Raw genomic sequence first — 21,558 nt, 5'->3', positions numbered from 1 at the left:
GTGAACTTGTCAATGAATGATTCATCTGGATGCCTCCTAGCAACTTACCAGGAGCCATCTTGGGATCCCAGACAAGACAATCATTATGTTGTTTGTCTGGTCTTCCTCATTGTTTTCTTCATTCCACAGAGTTAAGAGAGGTATCCATGGATGCACATGGCAGCACTATTGCCCTGATAGACCAGTTAACCTTCTATCAATAGTCATACGGACAGGGGACACAGATGTGGCCTCACGTCATAGTTCATCAACATCTAATGGGCTCTGGAGGAAACTGAATCTCTGCATTATGAAACGTAACTCAGTGTTAATAGAAAACGACTCGTTGGAATGGATATCCACTCACTCCATTAACACATGTAGACATTGTTGCTGCTTATAACTGAACCACAGTGTATGAATGTCATGCACTGAAGCGGAGACCTAAGAGAAAATGCCCTTTACCGCTTGAGCCTTCGACTTCATTCATTGAAGATATTGTCAGAATCGAAAGATTGAGTGAGGAAATTCGTGCCACGGGATAACGTTTTACCTGAAGGCATCTGAGTCCGCCTTGAACTTCATCCCATGACAGCCTTGAATAGGCTTTTTAAGTAAGATGATTTGACAAACTTAGGAACAAAAGACACAAAGAGCTAAGAAGCCGCTATAGAGATGTTAAATGCTGCCATGGTTACCTTCCTGTCCCTGGAATGTATTTAGTTAATATACCGCCAGGGTCTGCTGTATACCTAAGGTGGGTAAAATGTACCCACTATATGAATGTATTGATTTTCAACCAAGAGGTTCTATGATGAGATTCTTAAGTTGTGGTCCCTTTATGCTTCTCACCACAACAATCATCAGCATCAAGGACACATCGCTCAGTCCTGAGACCTCCAGACTCTTGTTCACTTGATGCATTAAATGGGTCTAAAGCCTGATGTGCATTCATAAATCTCTTTCTCTTGTCCATAGTGAAGGTTAGCCGATAACTTATGGAGCAACTCTAGTCCAGTGGCAGAAAAAAATGGTGTTGCTGTAGCAACATAAATTTATGTATAACGGCAGAATAAACGGCTCAAAGATGACTGCATTTTTAAAGTTTGGCTTTATCCTAAACACGTTTTCCCAATAGAGAATTCTACATCACCACAAACTGCATAAGAGGTGGAGGTAGTCACCCAGACGTCACCCATTGGTTTCTGGACGGCAGTTTTGAAGCCTAGAGTTCGGCACTTTGGCCATCTGCATCTTGCTTAAAACTAAGTGCTGAATTAGCTATTTTTATTCAACCAAAACGGTCACAATTAACCATCATGAAATAAAAACAAAGTGTGAAAGGGTTAAAGTTCTAAGATGGAAACGCCCACAACTCCCAAACCGGACACCGTGGTCTCAAACTGGATCACAATGTAGACACGTCCTTTATCATATCGTCCATTAATTGAGAACATAATTTACTCAATGAAAATGGTGCTGATGAAGACTTGAACCTAGTGATTGACACCATGAACACAATGTTGAAGCTGACTGCAATCGAGACGATTAAATCCTTTTTTTTCTAACGTTGGATCGTTTAATTTACGGTAAATTAATTATTTTTGTAATGCATTAACTGGATACATATAATCAGTATAAACAAATGTAGTCGAGTAAAAAGTACAAATATTGAAGTACCTTTGTCTACAAATATGAAGCTTTGAAACTACGGGCGCTTTGTGTTTTATAAGGGCCTTCAGAATTAAATGCATGAGATTGACTGACAGACATGTGACGTTCTATTTGGTCAAGCCTCACAGCCATTCCTGATATTTGGCCATGGGAAAGCTATTCATCGGATGGACCTCGATGGGAAGAACCAGAGAAGGCTCGTGGCCGGAGTGGGAAGCTCGATGCTGCTGGACTTTCATTTCCGAGAGGAGAGCGTCTACTGGGCGGACAAACACACGGGGGTCATCTACAAGGCGTCCGTGAGAGGAGCACACAGACAGGTGATTATGTAACGGCTGTAAAGTTGAGGACAGAACTTAGATTGCAGTCCCTTAAGGATTCTAAAGAAGATCCTTCTGAAAATTAAACTATCAAAACTCAAACTTCTTGATATACGACAATTATGCATTTGGCCTTGGTTGGACGAGGAAATTTTTTATTGTAACGTCTGTTTTCCAGAAACTGTACTCATCCGACAAATATGTCTCGGGCCTCGCAGTGGACTGGATTTGGAACCGTGTATATTGGACAAGTGGGAAAAAGGGAAAAATCAAGACAATGGATATAAATGGGGGAAATGAAAGGACTCTTTTAAGACACTTGACCCAACCACATTCTATCAACGTTCACCCCACGAGCAGGTAATCCGCTCGCTCACGATGGCACTTGTTTTTCACATCGGTATATTAACATCAGATTAACGTCAACATACATACGACCGAGTAATCATCAGTGTATATAGCATATCGTTTATATCATATATTTTTGGGGGATTTTACCCCCCACAAAGGAAAACTACGATAGAGATGGCTTTGCCTTTTCCATGGCGTTATATAGCGAATATCACCATTTTCTGTTTAATGTGAGTGACGTCTGTGGATTCAGGCATATTCCTGAGAAGCAATCTCATTCTCCCAGCCTGCCCCCCCCCCCCCCACACACACACACACACACACACACACACACTGCCTGCGCTGTCTATGTCCATGCCCTCGAGTGAATGTACAAAAGTGAATAATGGCAGCGACGGATTTATATCGACATTTGGAATATTTCTCTAAGAAATAAAATGCCAAGAGCACGTTTAGTTTTTAACTTACATGTCTGTGGGGTGTTTTTGAATTTATGAAACATTACTATAATATGACTACGAGGCAAAACCATTACAAAGCCACTGGTTCGGGGGCACTCCTGTTAGTATTCGTATGAGGGTGTTGGAGAGGTGCCAGAACAGGTGTGAAGGTATTTAGCCAAATCATATCTTCACAGCCACGCTGCAACAAAACAAAAAACTATACATTAATTTAGCAAATATTGGCAATGCTTATTATCAAAGACCTTTCTCAGTTCAAAACTAATATTTTGCAGGTTTCTTTTTTGGCTGTCTGGCGGGACGACCCCAAGCATCCAGCGGTCCGATGTGACAGGACGGATGAAAACGACACTTATTAAGAGAGCAGAACAACTGGAAGCCCTGTCAGTTGACCGAGAGGACAACAGACTGTTCTGGGTTCAGTTTGGTCTCCAAGGAGAGAGTGTCCTTGCCTCTTGCGATTTCAACGGCAACGTCCTGCAAATCGTGGATCGGCCACTTTGGTAAGCAAATAGCCGTGTTTTCCCGTTATTTATTTATCGTGATATTTGTCTTTGCGCGTGGGGATAACACGCTTTTTTGTTGTTGTCTCCTTTGGTCAGGTCTCAGTCACCGGGGATATCAGTTTTCATGGAGCACTTGTACTACACTGATGCAGCATCTCGGGTTATAAAACAAGTAAACAAGTACGCTGGTGGAGAGCCACTGATCGTTAACATAAAACAAATGGCAAAACCCCCAGTTAATATCAAGGTGGTACACCCCCTCAACCAGCCAATGGCAGACTCCCAATCATCTGTTCCAGGTTACAGCTGAACTTTGACATTTAAAATCTCTCTGTAGCGTCTCTCCATTTTAATCCCTTGTATTCACATTTACTTCAGACGTGTCTCAAATGATAACACGTCAGTAATGTGTGACCATCGGCCCTTTTTCAAACAGGTTGTGACGAACAGAGTGGAAAGTGCGTGAATGTGTGTTCCAGTCTGGCCCAGCAGGGGGCGTGCCAATGCGCCGAAGGCTTTGCTCTTATGAAGCAAGGCATTTATTGTAAAGGTTGGTATCCATCCCATGAATTAAAGAAATAAACATTACATCGAGAAAAGGTGTGTTATCCAGTAGAGATACCAATGTCGACTGCACATTACCACATATTACAAACATATACTCCTCTGTGGTGAGGCATTTTAATAAAAGCTTCATTAAAATAAATTGACATCGCTATATTTGTGTGTGTTTGCCGTAGATGTGAATGAATGTGCGAACTGGAACCACGGCTGCTCTCTCGGTTGTGAAAACTTCCCGGGCTCCTATTTCTGTACCTGCCCCAAAGGGTATGGCCTCCTCCCGGACAGGAAGACGTGTGGAGGTACAGTGGAAGTATCTGTTGTTTTTATGTTGCTCATTACCTTCGCATTGAAAATGCGGAAGGTTATGTTTTGATCGCCGTGTATTTATTTATTTATTTATTTATTTATTTGTTTGTATGCGTGTTATTCGCAGAACTCAAAAAGTATTGAACCGAATCGCATGGAATTTGGTGGGATGATTGGTTATTAACCGGGGACCAGTTGATTAGATTTTGGGATCGATCGGGTCAAGGTCAAAGTTCATGAACAGGTCAAAATCTTCTTGAATCGCATGAAATTTGGTGGGATGATTGGTTATTATCCGAGGACCATTTGATTAGATTTTGGGATCAATCGGGTCAAAGGTCAAGGTCATGGAAAGGTCAACATCTTCTTTTTACCATAGCACGATACATTTGTGTCCAATTGGCATGCAACTAATGCCAAAATGTTCATAATTCAATGCCCAATCTTGTGATATGCGAAGGTATGCGCTCTACCGAGTGCCCATTCTAGTTTCAATCCTGTTTTATGTATTCTAATTTCCTAAAACGCCTTACTTTTGATTCCACAATATTATTAGTTATATGAATAATCTACGGCACACGGAAAATAAATTCACAGATGAGGGTAAAAGCTAGATGGCACTAGCTGTTAGCTGGGGAGTGATACATGGCACTAGCTGTTAGCTGGGGAGTGATACATGGCACTAGCTGTTAGCTGGGGAGTGATATATTTACTGGTTACAAATTGAAGACTTTTGCACTGGAAATTGCAAATATACTCCTTTATAGTGTTCTCTATAAAACTGCCTATAACAGGCGCTCGTGTAGTATTGAATATAATACCATGAAGCAGTTTTGTCCTTTAAGTGAATCCATGTCAATTGATATTTGAAGCAGGACTGCGACATACATTTTCAAATTAAAATATGCAGTTGTCCATTTTCAAAATGTCTTCTGTGCAGAATTATGTTTCGATGAAATGAGAAGGAGGGGAAGAAAAGACGCTTTGTTTTGGTCAGCAAGATGAAAGCAGCTCTGGTTTGGGATACAAACCTCTTCTTTTTGTTGTTGAAAGGTGACATTTGTCCCCCAGACACGACTTTGACCCCTCGGAGCCAATAAAAAGGGTCATATGCTAAGCATACTGGACGAGACATATGTGAGCTGTCAATTGTGTGTCAAGTTATTTGGGTCAAAACAGTGACACTTTGTCAGTAAAGGTCTCGTTCTGCTCAGACTGAGAGGCTATGTCAGGTCGATGGGAACGGGGGATGTCATTTGCAAGTTAATAAAGGTATTTTCAACCATTTGTTTTTAGGATTAAACCTATATGTCTGCTGGCAATCCTCTTTTTATACATCAGACAGCAGTCGGGTATAAAGAAAGGTCAGAGTTTGGAGACATCCTGATGGTTTTACTCATACCAGGTGTTCCATATAGATGTTCTACCTCAGTCTGTGTTTGGTCATTCCTCTGTCTGCCATAATGCAGCTCTGTTGTCTGATGTCAGAGCAGAATCAACAAGTTTCAAGTTTCAAGTTTCATTGTCATCCCTTTTTATTTTATAGGTATCGGTGAAATTCTTATGTGCAAAACACCACAGCAGTAAAGAATAAGAATGAGAATAAACTACACAATCCACACACAAAAGAAAGTATTAACAATATATATATAAAACAATGTAATAGATATACATCATGGCAATATATATATATAAAACAATGTATACTATATATATATATATATATATATATATATATATAATATATATATATATATATATATATATATATACAATGTAATAAAATATACATTATGGATATATATATTCACAGAATATGTTCTGGTAGTGTTAATGAGGGTCTCAGTCCTTGTTCAGCAGCCTGATGGCCTGACTGAAGAAGCTGTCCCACTTGATACTGCGCCTGCCTGCCTGACGAAAGAAGAACAGTTTGCAGGTGGTTATTGTCTTTCATCATCCGTTTGGCCCTGGCCACGCACCGCTTGGTGTATATGTCCAGGATGGAGGGAAGCTCACCTCCAACGATGTACTGTGCCGACCGCACCACCCTCTGTAGTGCCCTACAGATTATTATTTTGGGAATAGCAGCAGACCAACAGATTTTTTTTGTGAACAGATACCCTCAGACAATCGAATGCTTTGGCACAAACAATCTTCATTTAGTGAACTTCACAAGTAATACCAATTTTTTTTTGTTACGGATTTGGTGACAATTGTTTTACTTTTTGGTCTCACTCTAAAAACCATAGTGTAACTGTCTACACAGCACTTAACTCACATGAAATATTGTGGAGCTACGAGGCCAACAGAACTGGGAGGTTCGCATTCACAATGAGATTAGATGTTGAGGCGACATTTGCAATGGGAACATATCTGGACAGCAGCTTTGTCCGCTCTAAGCCATTTAGCAGACGACCTTTGCCAAGGTCGAGAAGAAGAGAAGTGGCAGACTAGACAATACAGCCGCCAACAGAGATTACGTGCCACGGTATATAGGCGGGCTGCTTGCATCTTTTATTTTTAATTGAATATTTTAGATTTAAAAAACGCTTTTTAAAATCATTCATGCATTTTGAGAGCGCAGCAATGAATTTTGATGTTGTCTTTCAGTTTAATTTAATATTATTTTCATATATAGAACACTACCTTTGTGCATGTTTGCTCACCATTTATTCAATTAATTAAGTATTAAAAATCGTAGCACAAAACCGCAAGAAGCTGGAAGGCGAGAACAATTATTTTCTTCCTTTTTTTTCTTTTTTTCTACACGTGACCACCAGGGAGAAGTTACCAGTCAGACGCAGAGATACTGTAACTATTTCACATCAGATTCATATCTGTATGCCATCACAGGCACAGAAGGTACCACGCTCGTGTGAGCTAACATCACATCAGCCTCACTGTTTGGGCTCATCACACGTTCACCTGTTTCGATTGGGTGAGGGCCGACTTCATAAAGGGATTTTACTAAGAAGCTTGAGGTCCATCGGGCTGTTAGATTCTACAACACGCCTCCAAATAACCTGGAGAACACATATCATCCCTTTGATGTTGCAACACGGCCCGTAATATACAGTTTATCCTTCAGCATGTGCTCATCGTTTCCGACGTGTCTCTGATATAATTCGATCCGATTTGTACCATCATTGTTACCGTGGAAAATTAAACCATTGATTTTCTTTCCACAATCAGAAATTATACCATGCGAAGGCAATGTGACCAGGAGGTGTGGTCATGGATGCCTGACGACAGACGAGGGTGCTGTCTGTGTGTGTCCTGAGGGATCTTCACTGCAGGAGGATGGACAAGCCTGTACTGGTAAGGACCATCTCACAGGTTATTCTGAGATGAAAATATAACATAAAATTCAGGATTTGATGCAATTATTTTGTAAGAAAAAACTGTATATCTTATTATATTATATAGTTAATATGTTTATGTTATATACGCTAAAAAATACACTACTGTAGGAAGTATTTTGTCTGTTTACATGCTGAAGCTCAATGCATCGGGAAGAAATTTGAGTAGAAATATAAATATAGTAGAATATAAATATTTACAATTGATTGACATTAAGCTATACTGGGAATGATGATTTACTACGACGGTACAATATTTCAGATTTGTGGTCATTTTGTTAACCTAACATTGTAGCGACAGCATTGCTTCCATCGTGAGTTATCTAAATATAAGTAAAGAGTAAAGTAAATATCGGTAAGAGTTGAATCAAAGTGGTCAAACCAAGGTGAGAGGGATCAGAAGTCGGGAAGCACAGCATCCTTGAACAGATAATAATCATGCACGTGATGGAATCAGAAGACTTCATCTGTGAACACTGAGGTTTTTGATTTTCCTGCCTAATTGTGATGATAAAGATTTGCAATCTGAGTGGTATTCTGTGGCCGATGCTCAGTGGCCCAGCTCCCTGGGATATAATGCATGCATGAGTACCGCTTCCTTCCCCTCCGACCAAGAGTTGCCTTTCTGAACCTGGACTGAATAAAAATGAAATACATAGCTTCAATTTAAAGCCAAAGTCAAATTCGGAGACAGCGCCCGACACTACATGCAAATTGTCGTCTTTCCAGTGACAAGATGTATGAAGCATGTCGTGAGGAAACGGGGCCTCGATGTGAATCTGTGTGTGTGTGTGTGTGTCGCCCTTGCAGGCTGCTCGTCTGCAGACAGAGGGGGTTGCAGTCAGCTCTGTACTCCCGTCAGACCTGGCGGGTGGAGGTGTGGTTGTCTGCCCGGCTACCAGCTCCACCAAGACGGCAGGCGCTGCATGGCCTCCGGTGAGTCACGCTACGGCAAAGCCGTCCGTATTACAGCGGGGGGGTTACATCTTAACTGCAGCACATCCCATCATGACACAATGCATTTCTATTCCTCAGGACCACCGCCGTATCTACTCGTGGCCAATCTAGTGGACGTACGAGAAGTTCATCCGGAAGGCACCAGGGATCAAACCCTGGTGGAGGATCCTAGAGGAACAATCATAGCTTTGGACTATGACCCTGTCCAGAAAATTGTAAGATAGAAAAACCTTTGATGTTTTATTTTTAAACATTTTTCATAGAGGCAATGTAGTACAGTTGGTGCCGTACTGCCCTGAGGTGTCAGAATTCCTCAAGAGTTGCATAACTTAAGAAGACCAGGTCCAGGTTTTTTTTGTGAAGACAACCAGCGACACCTAGTGGACAGACTCTGTCATTTCATGGCCTGTTTCATGAAGAACTCTAATGTTCTAGTAGTCGCAAGACAGAACATCTATTATCATCCACGCTCATCTATTTTAAATGCCGAATGCATTTCTTTATGATATTCTTGAATGCGGTTTTGAAGGTGTACTTTTCCTGATCTGATGTGAGGTTAAAGGTCAGGGAGGTCGTATGTGTACCCATTGTAAAGCCCTCTGAGGCAAATTTGTATTGGGTCAGACTATCAGAGAGCAGAGGTCTCAGACTCCGAGAAACCAGATGATTGCAAACTACCGATGCTAATGAATAAGCAATTATTATTAGAGTCCAAGTGTTTAGGAAGACCAGATCCAGGTTTTTTGTGAAGACAACCAGCGACATCTAGTGGACAGACTCTGTCATTTCATGGCCTGTTTCATGAAGAACTCTAATGTTCTCGTAGCCTCAATACAGAACGTCTATGATCATCCACGCTCATCTATTTTAAATGCCGAATGCATTTCTTTATGACATTCTTGAATGCGGTTTTGAAGGTGTACTTTGCCAGCGTCAGCCGGAAGACAATTGAGCGGGTGGATTTGAATGGCGGCTCGAGGGACGTTCTCGTCTCGGTCGGTTTGGACTCTCCGGAGGGACTGGCGGTCGACTGGGTCCACCGCACGATGTACTGGACGGATAAAGGGTGGGTGGGCTTAAATGTTGAGGATGAATCCTGAAACGATTGTTTCGGTAAGTGCTGAAAGTTTTAACGAGATCATTTTTATTTTATTAAATTTTTTTTTAGACTTACATAATTAATTATAATAGATTGTATTTCTTTGTTTTGTTTCTATTAAACATAAAAACAATTATAATTTAAGAGGTTTTTTTTTGAAGTACAACAGTTTCATTGCTTAACCATGTCAGAATTTGAATTGTTCCGACTATACCTTGAATAAAAACAGATTAGCACTTCAGATGCACTTGAATGGCACTTATTATAGTATTTTAGTAGTTTGGCTTTCTTGAAGAAACTTTACTTTCTTGATTCTTGTTGTTCTGAGTTTGTACTCAGGGTTGAATTCACTTATTGTAAGTGCTTTGAATAAAATCGCCTGCTAAATGACATGTAATGTCATGTAATGTATGCTTTTTGCAGCCAGTCCACTGTGGACTGCAGTGCCTTAACTGGGCGGAACAGAAAAACCATCATTAGCAAAGGGCTGGAAAAACCACGGGGAATCGCGGTTCACCCTTTGGCAAAGTGAGTATGAAAACTACAAACTTAGCGCAACGGCGAGAGGGACTTCATTCGACTGTGGCATTAATATGGCTAATTCACAACGCTCTCTTTACTCTTTGAGGAAGTTGTTCTGGACTGACATCGGGGCCCGTCCTGTGGTGGAACGGTCCTCTTTGGAGGGGGAGGAGCGCGGCGTCATCGCTAGCGCCGACCTCGTGTCGCCGAGCGGCCTGACCATCGACTTCACAGAGGACCGCCTGTTCTGGTGCGACCGGAGGAGGGGCCTGGTGGAGACCGCCGCCCTGGATGGCTCGGACCGACGGGTCCTGTTCGAGAACCAAGTAGGTGAGGCTTGTGTGACACAGACACACACACACATGATACGATAAGGGCACGGTATTGACGACACATTAGATTATAATACTGCATTCTGGTCACATGACATCTCTTGCTTCTGTCCATCCGGGAGACGGATCCTCCTCGGTTGCTCTCCTGAAGGTTTCTTCACTCTTTTCCCCCGTGAAAGGTTTTTTTTTCTCTTTCTTTGGAGTTTTTCCTGATCCGATGTGAGGTCAAAGGTCAGGGGATGTCGTAGGTGTACAGATTGTAAAAAAGGCAAATTTGTCATTTTTCATATTGGGCTATACAAAATAAACTGAATTGAATTAATTAAAAGAGGTCTTCACGGGTCTTCCTGAAACTGGACCATGGACATGGGTGGGGTTCAGTTCCCCGATTTATAAAGTCAATCACGTTACAGATTTATTTATTTTTACCGAGCCGTAGAAGCACCTGTGAGCTGGGTCCCGTGGCTGTGGAGGGTCAGAGCGTCAGAGAGCAGAGGTCTCCGACTCTTGAGACCCCAGATAATTGAAAACTAGCGATGCTAACGTATAAGCAATTATTATCGGAGTCCAAGTTATTATCACGAGTCCAAGTTATATCTTTGTTCTGCCAGACATGAAAAAAATGCAAATGTGATTGCGTTTTGTCATCCGTCACCGTCAAATTTCAGGTCAACCTGCTCACTGTGAAATTGGTGCCAGTTGGGTCTGCATCTCCTCGACGGATTTGGGTCAGACATGTCTGGGTTCTCCATGAGTCCGGTTCCAAGCATTCAAAGGACAGACTGGGTCTGGTTTGCTTCCGGGTAGGACAGTTCTAGTTTTTACGATTTTGGCATTAATTCTTGGGACCCGTGAAGACCTCAAGTCGAGTCCAGCAGAAGCTAATTATTTTTTTAAATATATATTTTATTAGTGTTCAGAATCTCACATACACATATTTACATTTTTCAGATTCTTTGTATAAAGAGAAGTAAAAAAACAAAAAAAATAAACACATATGCAAATAAAGAAACAAAAACAATACCATAGTAACAAAACTATAAATAAATAAAGAAGGGAGAAATCATTTTCTATCGAGTAAAGAAATACAGTCAGGCCATTTATAGCAGAAGCTAATTCAAGCCCGACATGAACAGAACTGAGCCTGGCAAAGTAAAGTGCAGCTGACAAAACTCAATTTCAGAATTTAAGAGCGAAATAAGAGAGAGGAAGGAAAATAATTCATCTTTTGCCAGCAATCAAATGTGTTGAATTCCCTCTTTCACTCGTGTCGTAGCGAATCACAGCACTCACACGACACGAGACACAGAATGATCTCTCCCCCTCTCTCGTCCGATTCCTCCAGGTCGACCTTTTGACCTCGCGGTATTCGAGGACCGCTTGTGGATGTCTGACGGGGAGCACCAGCTGCTGAGCAGCGTTCACAAGCGGACCGGGAAAAAACTGCAGCGCGTCCGCGGCAACATGGTCCAACCGGCGTCCATCGTGGTGGTTCATCCCCTCGCCAAGCCAGGTGCGGGGAGGGATTCCTTTTTTAGAGATTAATTCATCATATGCAGAGGTTTAACATTTTTATATGGAACAAATGAAGGATGCCAACAAAAAAAAACTCGGAATAAACAATTTATCTGATTTGAAAGCATCCGAGACTCCGCCCACTCCTCCTCTCTACCTCCATCTGCCTGATGGATCGTGGAGGTCTCCATCGTGGAATATGCCGACTATGAACTATTCATACACTCTGTCATATTCATTGAATGTGTTTTAACTCTAAATCCCCTCTAAATTCCCCCTGAAAAGTTATTTGGGAGTTTTTCCTGATCCGATGTGAGGTTTTGGGGCAGGGATGTCTATGTGTACAGATTGTAAAGCACTCCGAGACAAATTTGTAATTTGTGAAATTGGGCTATACAAATAAACTGAATTGAATTGAATTGAGATGAACGCTGAGATACGTGATATGTTTATCCTGGTTGAGTCTCATATCGTGCTTCTGCATCCTCATCTTCAGGGGCCGACGTCTGCCTTCACCTGAATGGAGATTGCGCCCAGGTGTGTGAGAGCAAACTGGGCGTCGCCCACTGCTCCTGCCTGTCGGGCCACGCCCTCTCAGCCGATGGAAGAAGTTGCACGCCCGCCGCCGCCTCCAGTGGAACAGCGGGTGACCTGCAGTATATTTCGGCCCGCGTATCCACAGAGCATCATTCCTCGGCGTAAGCTACGAAGCAAAACTGACGAGTGACGAATTCATCGTTGCAGAATCCGGAGGCGGAGATTCGACGTTTGTCGAGATCAAAACACCCGCGACGACGCCCGATGAAGCGGAGCCCGACTCGGACTCGGGCGACGAAGGCCGTGAGCCGACGCTCGACGCGGACCAGATGGTTTCGGGTAACGGTTGCAGATCGTTTGCGTGTCGTTCTTCCCCGCTAAGAGACGCCGATTCTGACTAAACGTGTACGATTCCACGTGTGCCCCCCGCTCCGTCAGACCAGAGCGCGTGCTCCGCCCTGGGCTGCGATGTCAACGCACAGTGCCTGCTGCGCGGCGGCAGCCCCAGCTGTCTGTGTCTGGGTGGTTTTACCGGTGATGGACAGCTGTGTGCCGGTGAGTCATTCTGGGTCTGACGAGTGTGTGCCGGGAGAAAGCAAGGAGCATTATCCCGAGGACAAATTTGTGGGACGATAATTGATGCTTTTATCCCACTCGCAGCGGCATACGGGTGGAAATTGTACACTTTGGCATGGGAGTTTTAAAACCCATTAAGCACAGAGGCAGAGCTGCTCGGGAAGCAAAGATACAGATTTAATGACCGGACCTCAAGACTAATAGGAAAGTCCATGAATGCGACTCGACCAATTTTCTTTTTTTGTCCGTACGCAGCATTCAGGAGGTCAAACATAAATATATACTTTCACGAAGAAGTGCATGCGTAGTTATGGAGAAATTGTCTCCTAGCGCGGAGGGAAATGAATAAACGCTCATGTCGATGAGCCGGTGGCATCGCATGTGAACGCACACCTTGTGATACTCTGAACCGGAACTATTTAAAACGTTAAGAGAGAGTGGCAGGGCTTGTAACATTACTATCATCAGTGGTGACATGATCCCCTTTATCATGAATGGAATATGATATAACGATAGCCCGAATCATGAAATGGAAATCAAGGAATAACACACATATCACACACTGGAAAAATGTAATGTCAGAATATATTTCAATGGAAAAACTCACCTCGTCTATCATTTACAACACAACAGAACACCACGACATCTGCTCATCATTCTCCATGTTTTTACAAACATGACACCGCTCGTCTTATTGATGAGTTAATTAATCTTAATTGTTATTTTTTATTTCCCTTGTCTGAAAACCAATTCAATTCCGCGTACAAGCATACGCTCATACATATACATCTGCCCTCATCTATGTATTTTGTTTTTCACATTTAAAAAAAAACTCACACACATACACACACATCATTTTTCAATACTCTGACTTTATAATGTTTTGTCCACTGTTTTGTCGTCCTCTAGGCGTTATGTCTATGTATTGTCTTTTGTCTTATCATAAAAACATTTTTTTTTCTAAAAATAAAAAAGATTATGAGAAATGACATTATTGATGATGATATTATTTGCCCAAATTCCTCTCCTCAGAGTTGAAGACCGCGTCGCCGTGGGTGACGACCAGTAGCCCCGCTGATGTTGCCACCCAGGACCACAACAGTAACTCCGTGGAGAGTTGCCCGTCGTCCCACGAGTCCTACTGCCTGTACCAGGGCGTCTGCTTCTACTTTCCTGAGATGGAGTCGTACGCGTGCAAGTAAATACCCGCCGATGTTTTTACTAATGTCTTGTGTTTATAGAGACGATGTCCCTTTCCCCAGCTGACGTAGTTTGATCCTCTGTATCACTCCCTCCAGGAAATACACAACACCTTAGTTCTTCGGTTACTGATGGATTTATTCGTCTCACGTGCACCTCAGTCAACACCACCGCCATCAATCCACCTTCGAATTGTATAAACACAAAAAAAACTTTTAACAAAACATTTACCGCACGTCTTCAGGAGCTGGTCGCAACTAAATGTGTCCCAGCACAACACAGGACATAAAAATAGTTCCTATCAGGTGTAAATATAAACAGAATACATTTTGAAGAAACAAGTTGTACAAATAATAATATGTAAACAAGCCTATTAAATAATGACATACCTAATATTTATGGTAGTCAAACTCTGTTTTGCCGCAGACGAGAATTATGCAATCACTAAAAATCTAATGAGTATATTGAGGTGATCTACAAGTATTTACTTTCAAGTGGCATTCATATTTTTAGAAAGTGTGAGAGTTCCTCCTGCAGCACACGTTACAGGTTTTCTGGCGTCTTCTCTTTTGCGTTATTCACTACAGCGGACCACCACTAGGTGTCACTGTTGTCCCATTATTATGGCCATAACCTCAGGACCGAGTGGCTGATAGACAGAGGATTTAGAATTTAACCTTTTCATATCTATACACGTGCTACATAAAACTAATTAGGAACTGAAAAAAAGTTTTACATTTTCAAGTCAAGGAGCAGGAACATCTGGATGTCATCACAAATGATATATTTGTACCCAGCTCAAACATTGGAGACATTTAAATCCCTTCTCGGATGCAGCGTAGATGTAGTTGTTTACCTTGCAGTGTGCTCAGTATGATATTACTCATACTTACACGTGTATTTTACTGTTAATTTCATCATTTCCTAAACTCTAAAGCATCCAATGAGTTTTTACATTCCAATTGATGTGTTTACATGTTGCTGATATGTTTGATTGTGATCAACTACGCCGGGTTTGACTTTACTCTTGTTCCAGTTGTGTCTCGGGCTACATGGGGGAGCGTTGTCAATTCAGCGACCTGGAGTGGTGGGATCTTCAGCAGGCCGAGGAGGAGAAGAGGAGGAACGTGGTGATCGCGGCCTGCATGGTGGCCCTCGTCTCCCTGCTCTCGGTCGCTGCCTGTGGCACCTACTGTTACGGGTGAGAGGGGAGACGGAGGAGAAGTGGTAAATGAGGGTCTCGGGCATGCCAATCTGCATTGTGGAAATGACAGAGAGATGAGGAAGAGGAGAAGGAGACATGGGAAGAGTTAAGGGTGGAACTGTGATGAGTCAAAGGAGGAAGAAAAAAAGGGAACAAATGGCATAATGGAGGAATGAGGGGAGGGCAAGAAAGTCAGAGTCAAATATGCGAAGTAGGTATAAAAAAGGGAAAAGAAGACTGAAAGGAAAAATAAAGATGGAGAAGACACCAAACACAGCGTGAATGGATGGATGGAAGAAAGAAAGGGAAGATGAGCCACAGATGAAATGAGTGCAGACCAATTAATCGATAACAAGAATATTCATAATAATAATTCGATAAATGCAAGATATGTGACATATGTTCCCAGCTAAAATGTTCTATAATTAGCATTTAGCACCAGTCTATAGCCAATTGTTCAAAACTGCATTACATATCTAAAATGTCCCCCCAAATAAGTACCTTAAAATTATATTGTTATGCAAAGTTATGAGATACTTCACATTCCCTAAATAATCCTAATTATAATGGTTTTAATTGGTAAATGTGGGAATCCTGTTCCCGTTGTGGAATTAGTATAGGCTTCCGGTTCAAAGAGAGCCCTGTTACAGTACCTATGCCCCTCCCCCCTCCCCATGGTAGACACATTACAACTACAAAATGCATTTCCTGCTGAAAATGCGTTGGAATGCTAACATCTGAAAGCTTGAAGCTGAAAAATAAAAAATAAATAGCTGAACATGTCTGAAAATAGCTGAAATATTATTTTTTTAAAGCTGAACATAGCTGAAAATAGCTGCCAACAGCTGAAATAGGCTGAAAATAGCTTAAACATCTGAACATATCAAAAAGGGAAACTTCCAGCTGAAAATGTTGAAGCACAAACGTATTGGGAAATGTATAACTGGAAAAGATAAGCAGAACTTTATCTTCTAAATATTCAAAGATATGAATCACAATCCAAGAAATGAGAGAGGGGGAAACGTCAGACATGAGAACAAGAGAGAGAAAGAAATTGAGTCAGAAGGAGAAAATACAAAATTAAAAAATTTAAACGTAATTAAAAGTTCAAAAGTAATAAAAAAGTAATGAAAAATTACTAATGTAATAAAAGTAATAAAAAAGTAATAAAGTAATAAAAAGTACAAAAGTAATAAAAAAAGTACAAAAGTAATGAAAAAGAACAAAAGTAATGAAAAAAGTACAAAAGTAATAAAGTTTTAAAAAGTAAATAAAAGTTAAAACATTTAAAAAGTCATAAACAATTTAAAGTTATAAAAAATTCTTAAAAAGTTATAAAAAAGTTTACAAGTTATAAAAAAGTTACAAAAAAGTTTAAAAGTTATACAAAATTATTAAAAAGTAAAAATGTACTAAAAAGTTCTTTCTTTAAAAAGTTTTCAAAATTTAAAAAGTACTAAAAAGTTATACAAAAGTTTAAAAAATCAATTACAAAGTTCAAAAAAGTAAAAAATTAATTTAAAAAGTAAAAAAATGTATAAACAATTTAAAAAGTAAGAAAGTAATACAAAGAAGGCAACTAAATTATACAGTAGCGAGGTTCAATCTTAACTAATATGAAAAACAAATACAGCTAATAACCAAGTAATTTAGTTGGTATGAGTCTGCATTAATCTTCAGTCAGGAGCAGCCCCACCCATCTAACCTAAAAAAACTAACCTCCATATAAAAAAGTTATAAAAAAGTTACAAAAAGTTATAAAAAATGATAAAAGTAAAAAAGTAATAACACATTTAAAACCATTCACACTCACACATATAGGCAATTTAGAGATCAATTAACCTGAGCAAGTCTATGGACTGTGGGAGGGAGGTGGAGAGGTAACCCACGCTGCCAAGGGGAGAACATGCAACGTCCTCACAGAAGGACCACCCCGACCGGGAATTGAACCGTCAGCCCTCTTGCTGTGAGGTGACAGTGCTCGCCACTACACCACCTTGCAGCCCCACCCATTTATCCTAAAAAACTAACCTCCATATAAAAAAGTTAAAAAGTAGTAAAAAAGTATGAAAGGTTATTAAAAAGTTATAAAAAAGTTAAAATGTAATAAAGTATTAAAAACCACACTGGGCAATTTAGAGATCAATTAACATGAGCATGTCTTCGGACTGTGGGAGGAAGCTGGAGAGGGAACCCATGCTGTCCCGACTGGGAATTGAACCCACAAACCTCTTGCTGTGAGGCGACAGCAATTGCCACTACACCACCGTGCAGCGCCAACCATCTAACCTCCATATAAAAAAGTTAAAAAGTAATAAAAAAGATACAAAGTAGTAAAAAGGTTATTAAAAAGTTACAAAAAGTTATAAAAAAGTTAATCCAAGAAATGAGAGAGAGGGGGGAAAAGTCAGACATGAGAACAAGAGAGAGAAATAAATTGAGTCAGAAGGAGAAAGATAAATTTAAAAAAAGAGGGAGAAACCAGGGTGAAGGATAGATGATCTAAACACTGAGTGGATTTTCTACAAAAGCATTTGTTAAACCCTGTCAAAAAAACATGATCAAATCACCAAAATAGTAGAATCAATAGAGAGGAAAGATTCAGCCGAACGCGCCGATATGTTTGCTATTTTTGTGGGTTCAAATGTGACCTGAGAAACTCTGAATATACTGTAAAAAATACTGTAAGCTTTTTAAAGTTGAAGATTTTCTTCATAGGATCTGATGAATTAAAAATAACATCAATGTATTTAAAGATACACAAATTTGAAACTTTTGAAATATGAAAAGTATTTCCCCTCTATTGCTGAAGAAGCTGACTTTTTAAATATTTGAATTGTTTAAATAGCTGAATATATGAAGGAGAAGAAGAGGGACAAAAAAGGTACGGAAGAAATAGAATAATTAAAAAAAGAAGTTTAATAAAGAAGACAAGAACAATAGTTGGACTGCTGAAGCATTCCAACTAATAATGTTGTATACTTTAAGCAGTCACATGTGCTGCGCTTAGTCTTCCGGTCACTGGAGGCGTCGGGACAGGGCACGCAGCCCGGGAGGAGAAGGAATGAGCTGACGGTACTTAGAGGTGTCTATCAAACCCCGGGGTGGCATGAGCCGTGTAATGCCGCGCGTGTCTCGGCGTGACCGCGCGGGGAGGGGGCGGGGTCAGCGTGCGGAACGAATGGCATCGCGCGGCCCCGGGCTTCGCTGTTTACAGTGAGGAGCGCGCGCGCGAGCTCCACCCGGCGGTCGCCTCGCGCACCCTCTCAGCTGTTTCCACTTGAGCTCTCCGAGTAGCTGATTAGTTTCGCGGGCTCATTGACGAGGCTGTCGGGCCTTCCTCCTCTCCTTCGCCCCGCAGAGCGCTCCACCCTCCTCCACCTCTCTCTCCGCCGACTGCGCACACACTTTTTATTTTTTTATTGCTCTCCTCTGTGCAAGAGGCACGCTTTCAATTACATGCTTGGTTTAGCTTGTTCGACAGCAATTACGCATCAAAATAGGTCATCTCTCAGCGGCAAAATGGAGTCGCTGAGGTATGACCCCGGAGGAAACGCTACATGGCCGCCAATAGCTCTTCCTCAAATTGCCTTCTGCACTTCACTGCGAGCGCACTTGAAGAGGGAACTAAACCAGTAAACTCACAAGCAAGTGTGTGACACACACACACACACAGTAACTATCATACAGTACATTTTGTGATATTGGCTAACAGGAATGAACAGATATTTCCTTATTGATAGAGCTGTGTAGAATGAAATATTACATTGTTATTGTTATCACTATTATTATTTATTCAACTTCTAATCACACAGGCCGTTCAATAGGATTTTAAAGCCTTTACGGTTTTACAATCACCCATCCATCTTATCAAACCATATACAGTAAATATGACTTTAAATAATTAATCAATTTTTTTTTGAATGCGATTAAAAATCGATTAAAAAAGTTTTTTTTCGAAAGAGTCTTTTGCATGTGACACATCCCAGTGTCCCCACCGTTCTATCTCACGTCTCTTTTCTTATCTTACCAAAAACCTGTTGTTGGTGGTGGTGGTCTCTTGTTGCATGTCATTCCAGCGTGTCGTCGTGTTCTCTTTCCTCTCTCCCGGCTTCATGTCCTCCCGTGCCGCAGCCCGCCGCCTCTCTCTCTCTCTATCGAGAACGAGGAGGAGAAGGGAGGAGGACTGGCCGCGGACACTCACTCACAGGAGTGCAACAACTCCAACAACACCGGAGTCAACAAAGTTGCGTTTGCGTGTTTAAAATATTTAGTGTTAACGCGGCCAAATTAATCGCATAGATTAACGTGTTAACGCTGACAGCCCTACTTTAAATACATTGTCGCCAATAAGTAATTTTAGCGTTAATGTCATGTTTTTGAATCGTGATTGTACAAAGACAAATTCATAAAACAAGTTCTTTTTTTTCTTGACCTAACTTTTCTTGTCCTAATCTATACACTAAAAGCAGAAGTCACAAGCCTTTAGGGAGTATATTTTTTACAGCTAAATGTATCTCCTCTGGTCAACAAGTCAGTTAGACGTTTAAACAACAATAAAGTGAAAATGTTTTTGCATTTTTTTTAGGATAATAAACTGCCAACAGGTTATGCAGAGCACGGGTCAATTTAATAAGTTGAATATATATATAGGCACCGCATCTGTGACTTAATAGCCATATCTGGACTAATATGGATTGGCATGTAAAACGTTCCATGTTAATCTCGGTGTTGAGTGAGTTGGAGGACACTTGGGATTTCTGAATTAATTCCGATACGGCATGTTTGCTCTCACCGTCCTGTGTGCAGAACCAGAACATTCTTCCACAAACATCCCTCGGTGGATAACGTGAGTGAGACCAGCGAGACAGACATGTCGGAGACCACCACTGCCAGCGTGGCTCGGGTAAGACCGCCATCACCAAGCAAGAAGACATATTTTAGGATAATAGAGCGAGGGTCTCAACTGATTGCTGTGCACACCTGCAGTTCTACATGGTGGCAGAACATGGTGTGGAAGGGATGGTCATCCCGGCCTTGGGCTGCCCCAGAAGAGCTGTCTGTCCTTCCTGCTCTTCAGAAACAGGTACCTGAAACCAATAGAAGCACCCTGGCACTCATCTCTACAGACAGTATTGACTTCTAATCACTAAGTAACTCAAATAAAATCTTCTCTACTGTGATGTTTTTCCGATAAAATCCCTAAATTATGTTACGTTTTTTTGTTGCTGATGCAAGGTGACAACCATGAGTCGGGAACATTGTCCAAACTCAACCGAGGCTATGAGTGTTCCATGGTGTCGGCTGTTGCCGTGGAGACCCGTCCCTCGCTCAAGTCCGACTCCGACGAGCTCATGTAGTCTTTCAAGTCACCAGACCCAACATCCCCCCCCCACACGCACACGCACACGCACATATGCTGTAACATCTGGCCCGTGTGCAAAGTGGTAAATTAAGAGTTTTCATTTCAAAACAACAAACCTCACTTAATGACCATAAATGTATTTGTTGTATTTTTGGGGTAAGACTAATACATGGTTTACTACTCTCATCTGTAGATTTCAATTACACACAACTTGATTAATAGCACACCGGTTCATGAGAACTATTACAAGTATCTGCAGGCTTTACACAGAATAAATACAGAAAAGTCGTTGATATTACAAGCGTATTATATTATTATTATTAGATTATTATGTCATGAGACAAATACAAACACTGGCTAGTTAGCATGACAAAGGAAAGTTAAACTATAGTTTACACACAGAGACTGTTAAATACCTGAAAAAGACTCGTATATTATATGATAAACAATTTTCCAAAATGCAGTATTCGGAATGAAACTCTTCCCTGCATTGACATTTATTTACCTGATATTGTAGCTGACAATAGCGTAGACTATGTAATGTAAAATACATACGTGTACTATGGACAGTATGTCTCCGCAGTAGACCTTTAAGTATATTTGTAAAAGTTAAAAAGCAAATATAAGAAAAGAATCACATAAAACAAGTGAACAGAAACAATGAAATAGTGTCATATTTCTTCCCATTGCTCATTTTTGAAAATGAATTAAAGATCAAGTAGATGAAGTTA

The 21,558-nt window shown here is 41.1% G+C and overlaps 1 protein-coding gene across 4 annotated transcripts; it reads left to right on the top strand.

The window, feature by feature from the left end:
• Nucleotides 1-1,782: 1,782 nt before the first annotated feature.
• On the top strand, nucleotides 1,783-21,558 carry egf (epidermal growth factor). Of its 4 annotated transcripts, XM_056439665.1 has the most exons (21): nucleotides 1,783-1,973; nucleotides 2,152-2,333; nucleotides 3,061-3,288; nucleotides 3,388-3,590; nucleotides 3,728-3,841; nucleotides 4,032-4,154; nucleotides 7,354-7,479; nucleotides 8,331-8,456; nucleotides 8,556-8,692; nucleotides 9,395-9,543; nucleotides 10,000-10,104; nucleotides 10,205-10,428; nucleotides 11,776-11,943; nucleotides 12,442-12,591; nucleotides 12,690-12,821; nucleotides 12,921-13,037; nucleotides 14,091-14,256; nucleotides 15,295-15,459; nucleotides 20,272-20,368; nucleotides 20,452-20,548; nucleotides 20,701-21,558. In XM_056439665.1, the coding sequence occupies exons 1-21, from the start codon at nucleotides 1,821-1,823 to the stop codon at nucleotides 20,820-20,822; spliced, it is 3,084 nt and encodes a 1,027-aa protein (XP_056295640.1). In that variant the 5' UTR covers nucleotides 1,783-1,820; the 3' UTR covers nucleotides 20,823-21,558. The 4 variants fall into 4 exon arrangements, with proteins under 4 accessions (XP_056295640.1, XP_056295639.1, XP_056295641.1 ...); XM_056439664.1 differs by having other exon boundaries at nucleotides 8,331-8,692; XM_056439666.1 differs by lacking the exon at nucleotides 12,921-13,037 and having other exon boundaries at nucleotides 8,331-8,692.

Source organism: Pseudoliparis swirei, chromosome 19, assembly GCF_029220125.1.
Source record: "Pseudoliparis swirei isolate HS2019 ecotype Mariana Trench chromosome 19, NWPU_hadal_v1, whole genome shotgun sequence".
NCBI lineage: Eukaryota > Metazoa > Chordata > Actinopteri > Perciformes > Liparidae > Pseudoliparis > Pseudoliparis swirei.
This window is presented reverse-complemented; position numbering and strand designations above follow the sequence as displayed.

Bases quoted from the DNA above. Each gene is read 5' to 3' on its own strand.
- egf (XM_056439664.1), top strand. From the start codon at position 1,821: ATGGACCTCGATGGGAAGAACCAGAGAAGGCTCGTGGCCGGAGTGGGA. The intron at 12,822-12,920 runs GTAACGGTTGCA...CCGCTCCGTCAG, and splicing joins CGCGGACCAGATGGTTTCGG to ACCAGAGCGCGTGCTCCGCC. The intron at 15,460-20,271 runs GTGAGAGGGGAG...TCCTGTGTGCAG, and splicing joins TGTGGCACCTACTGTTACGG to AACCAGAACATTCTTCCACA.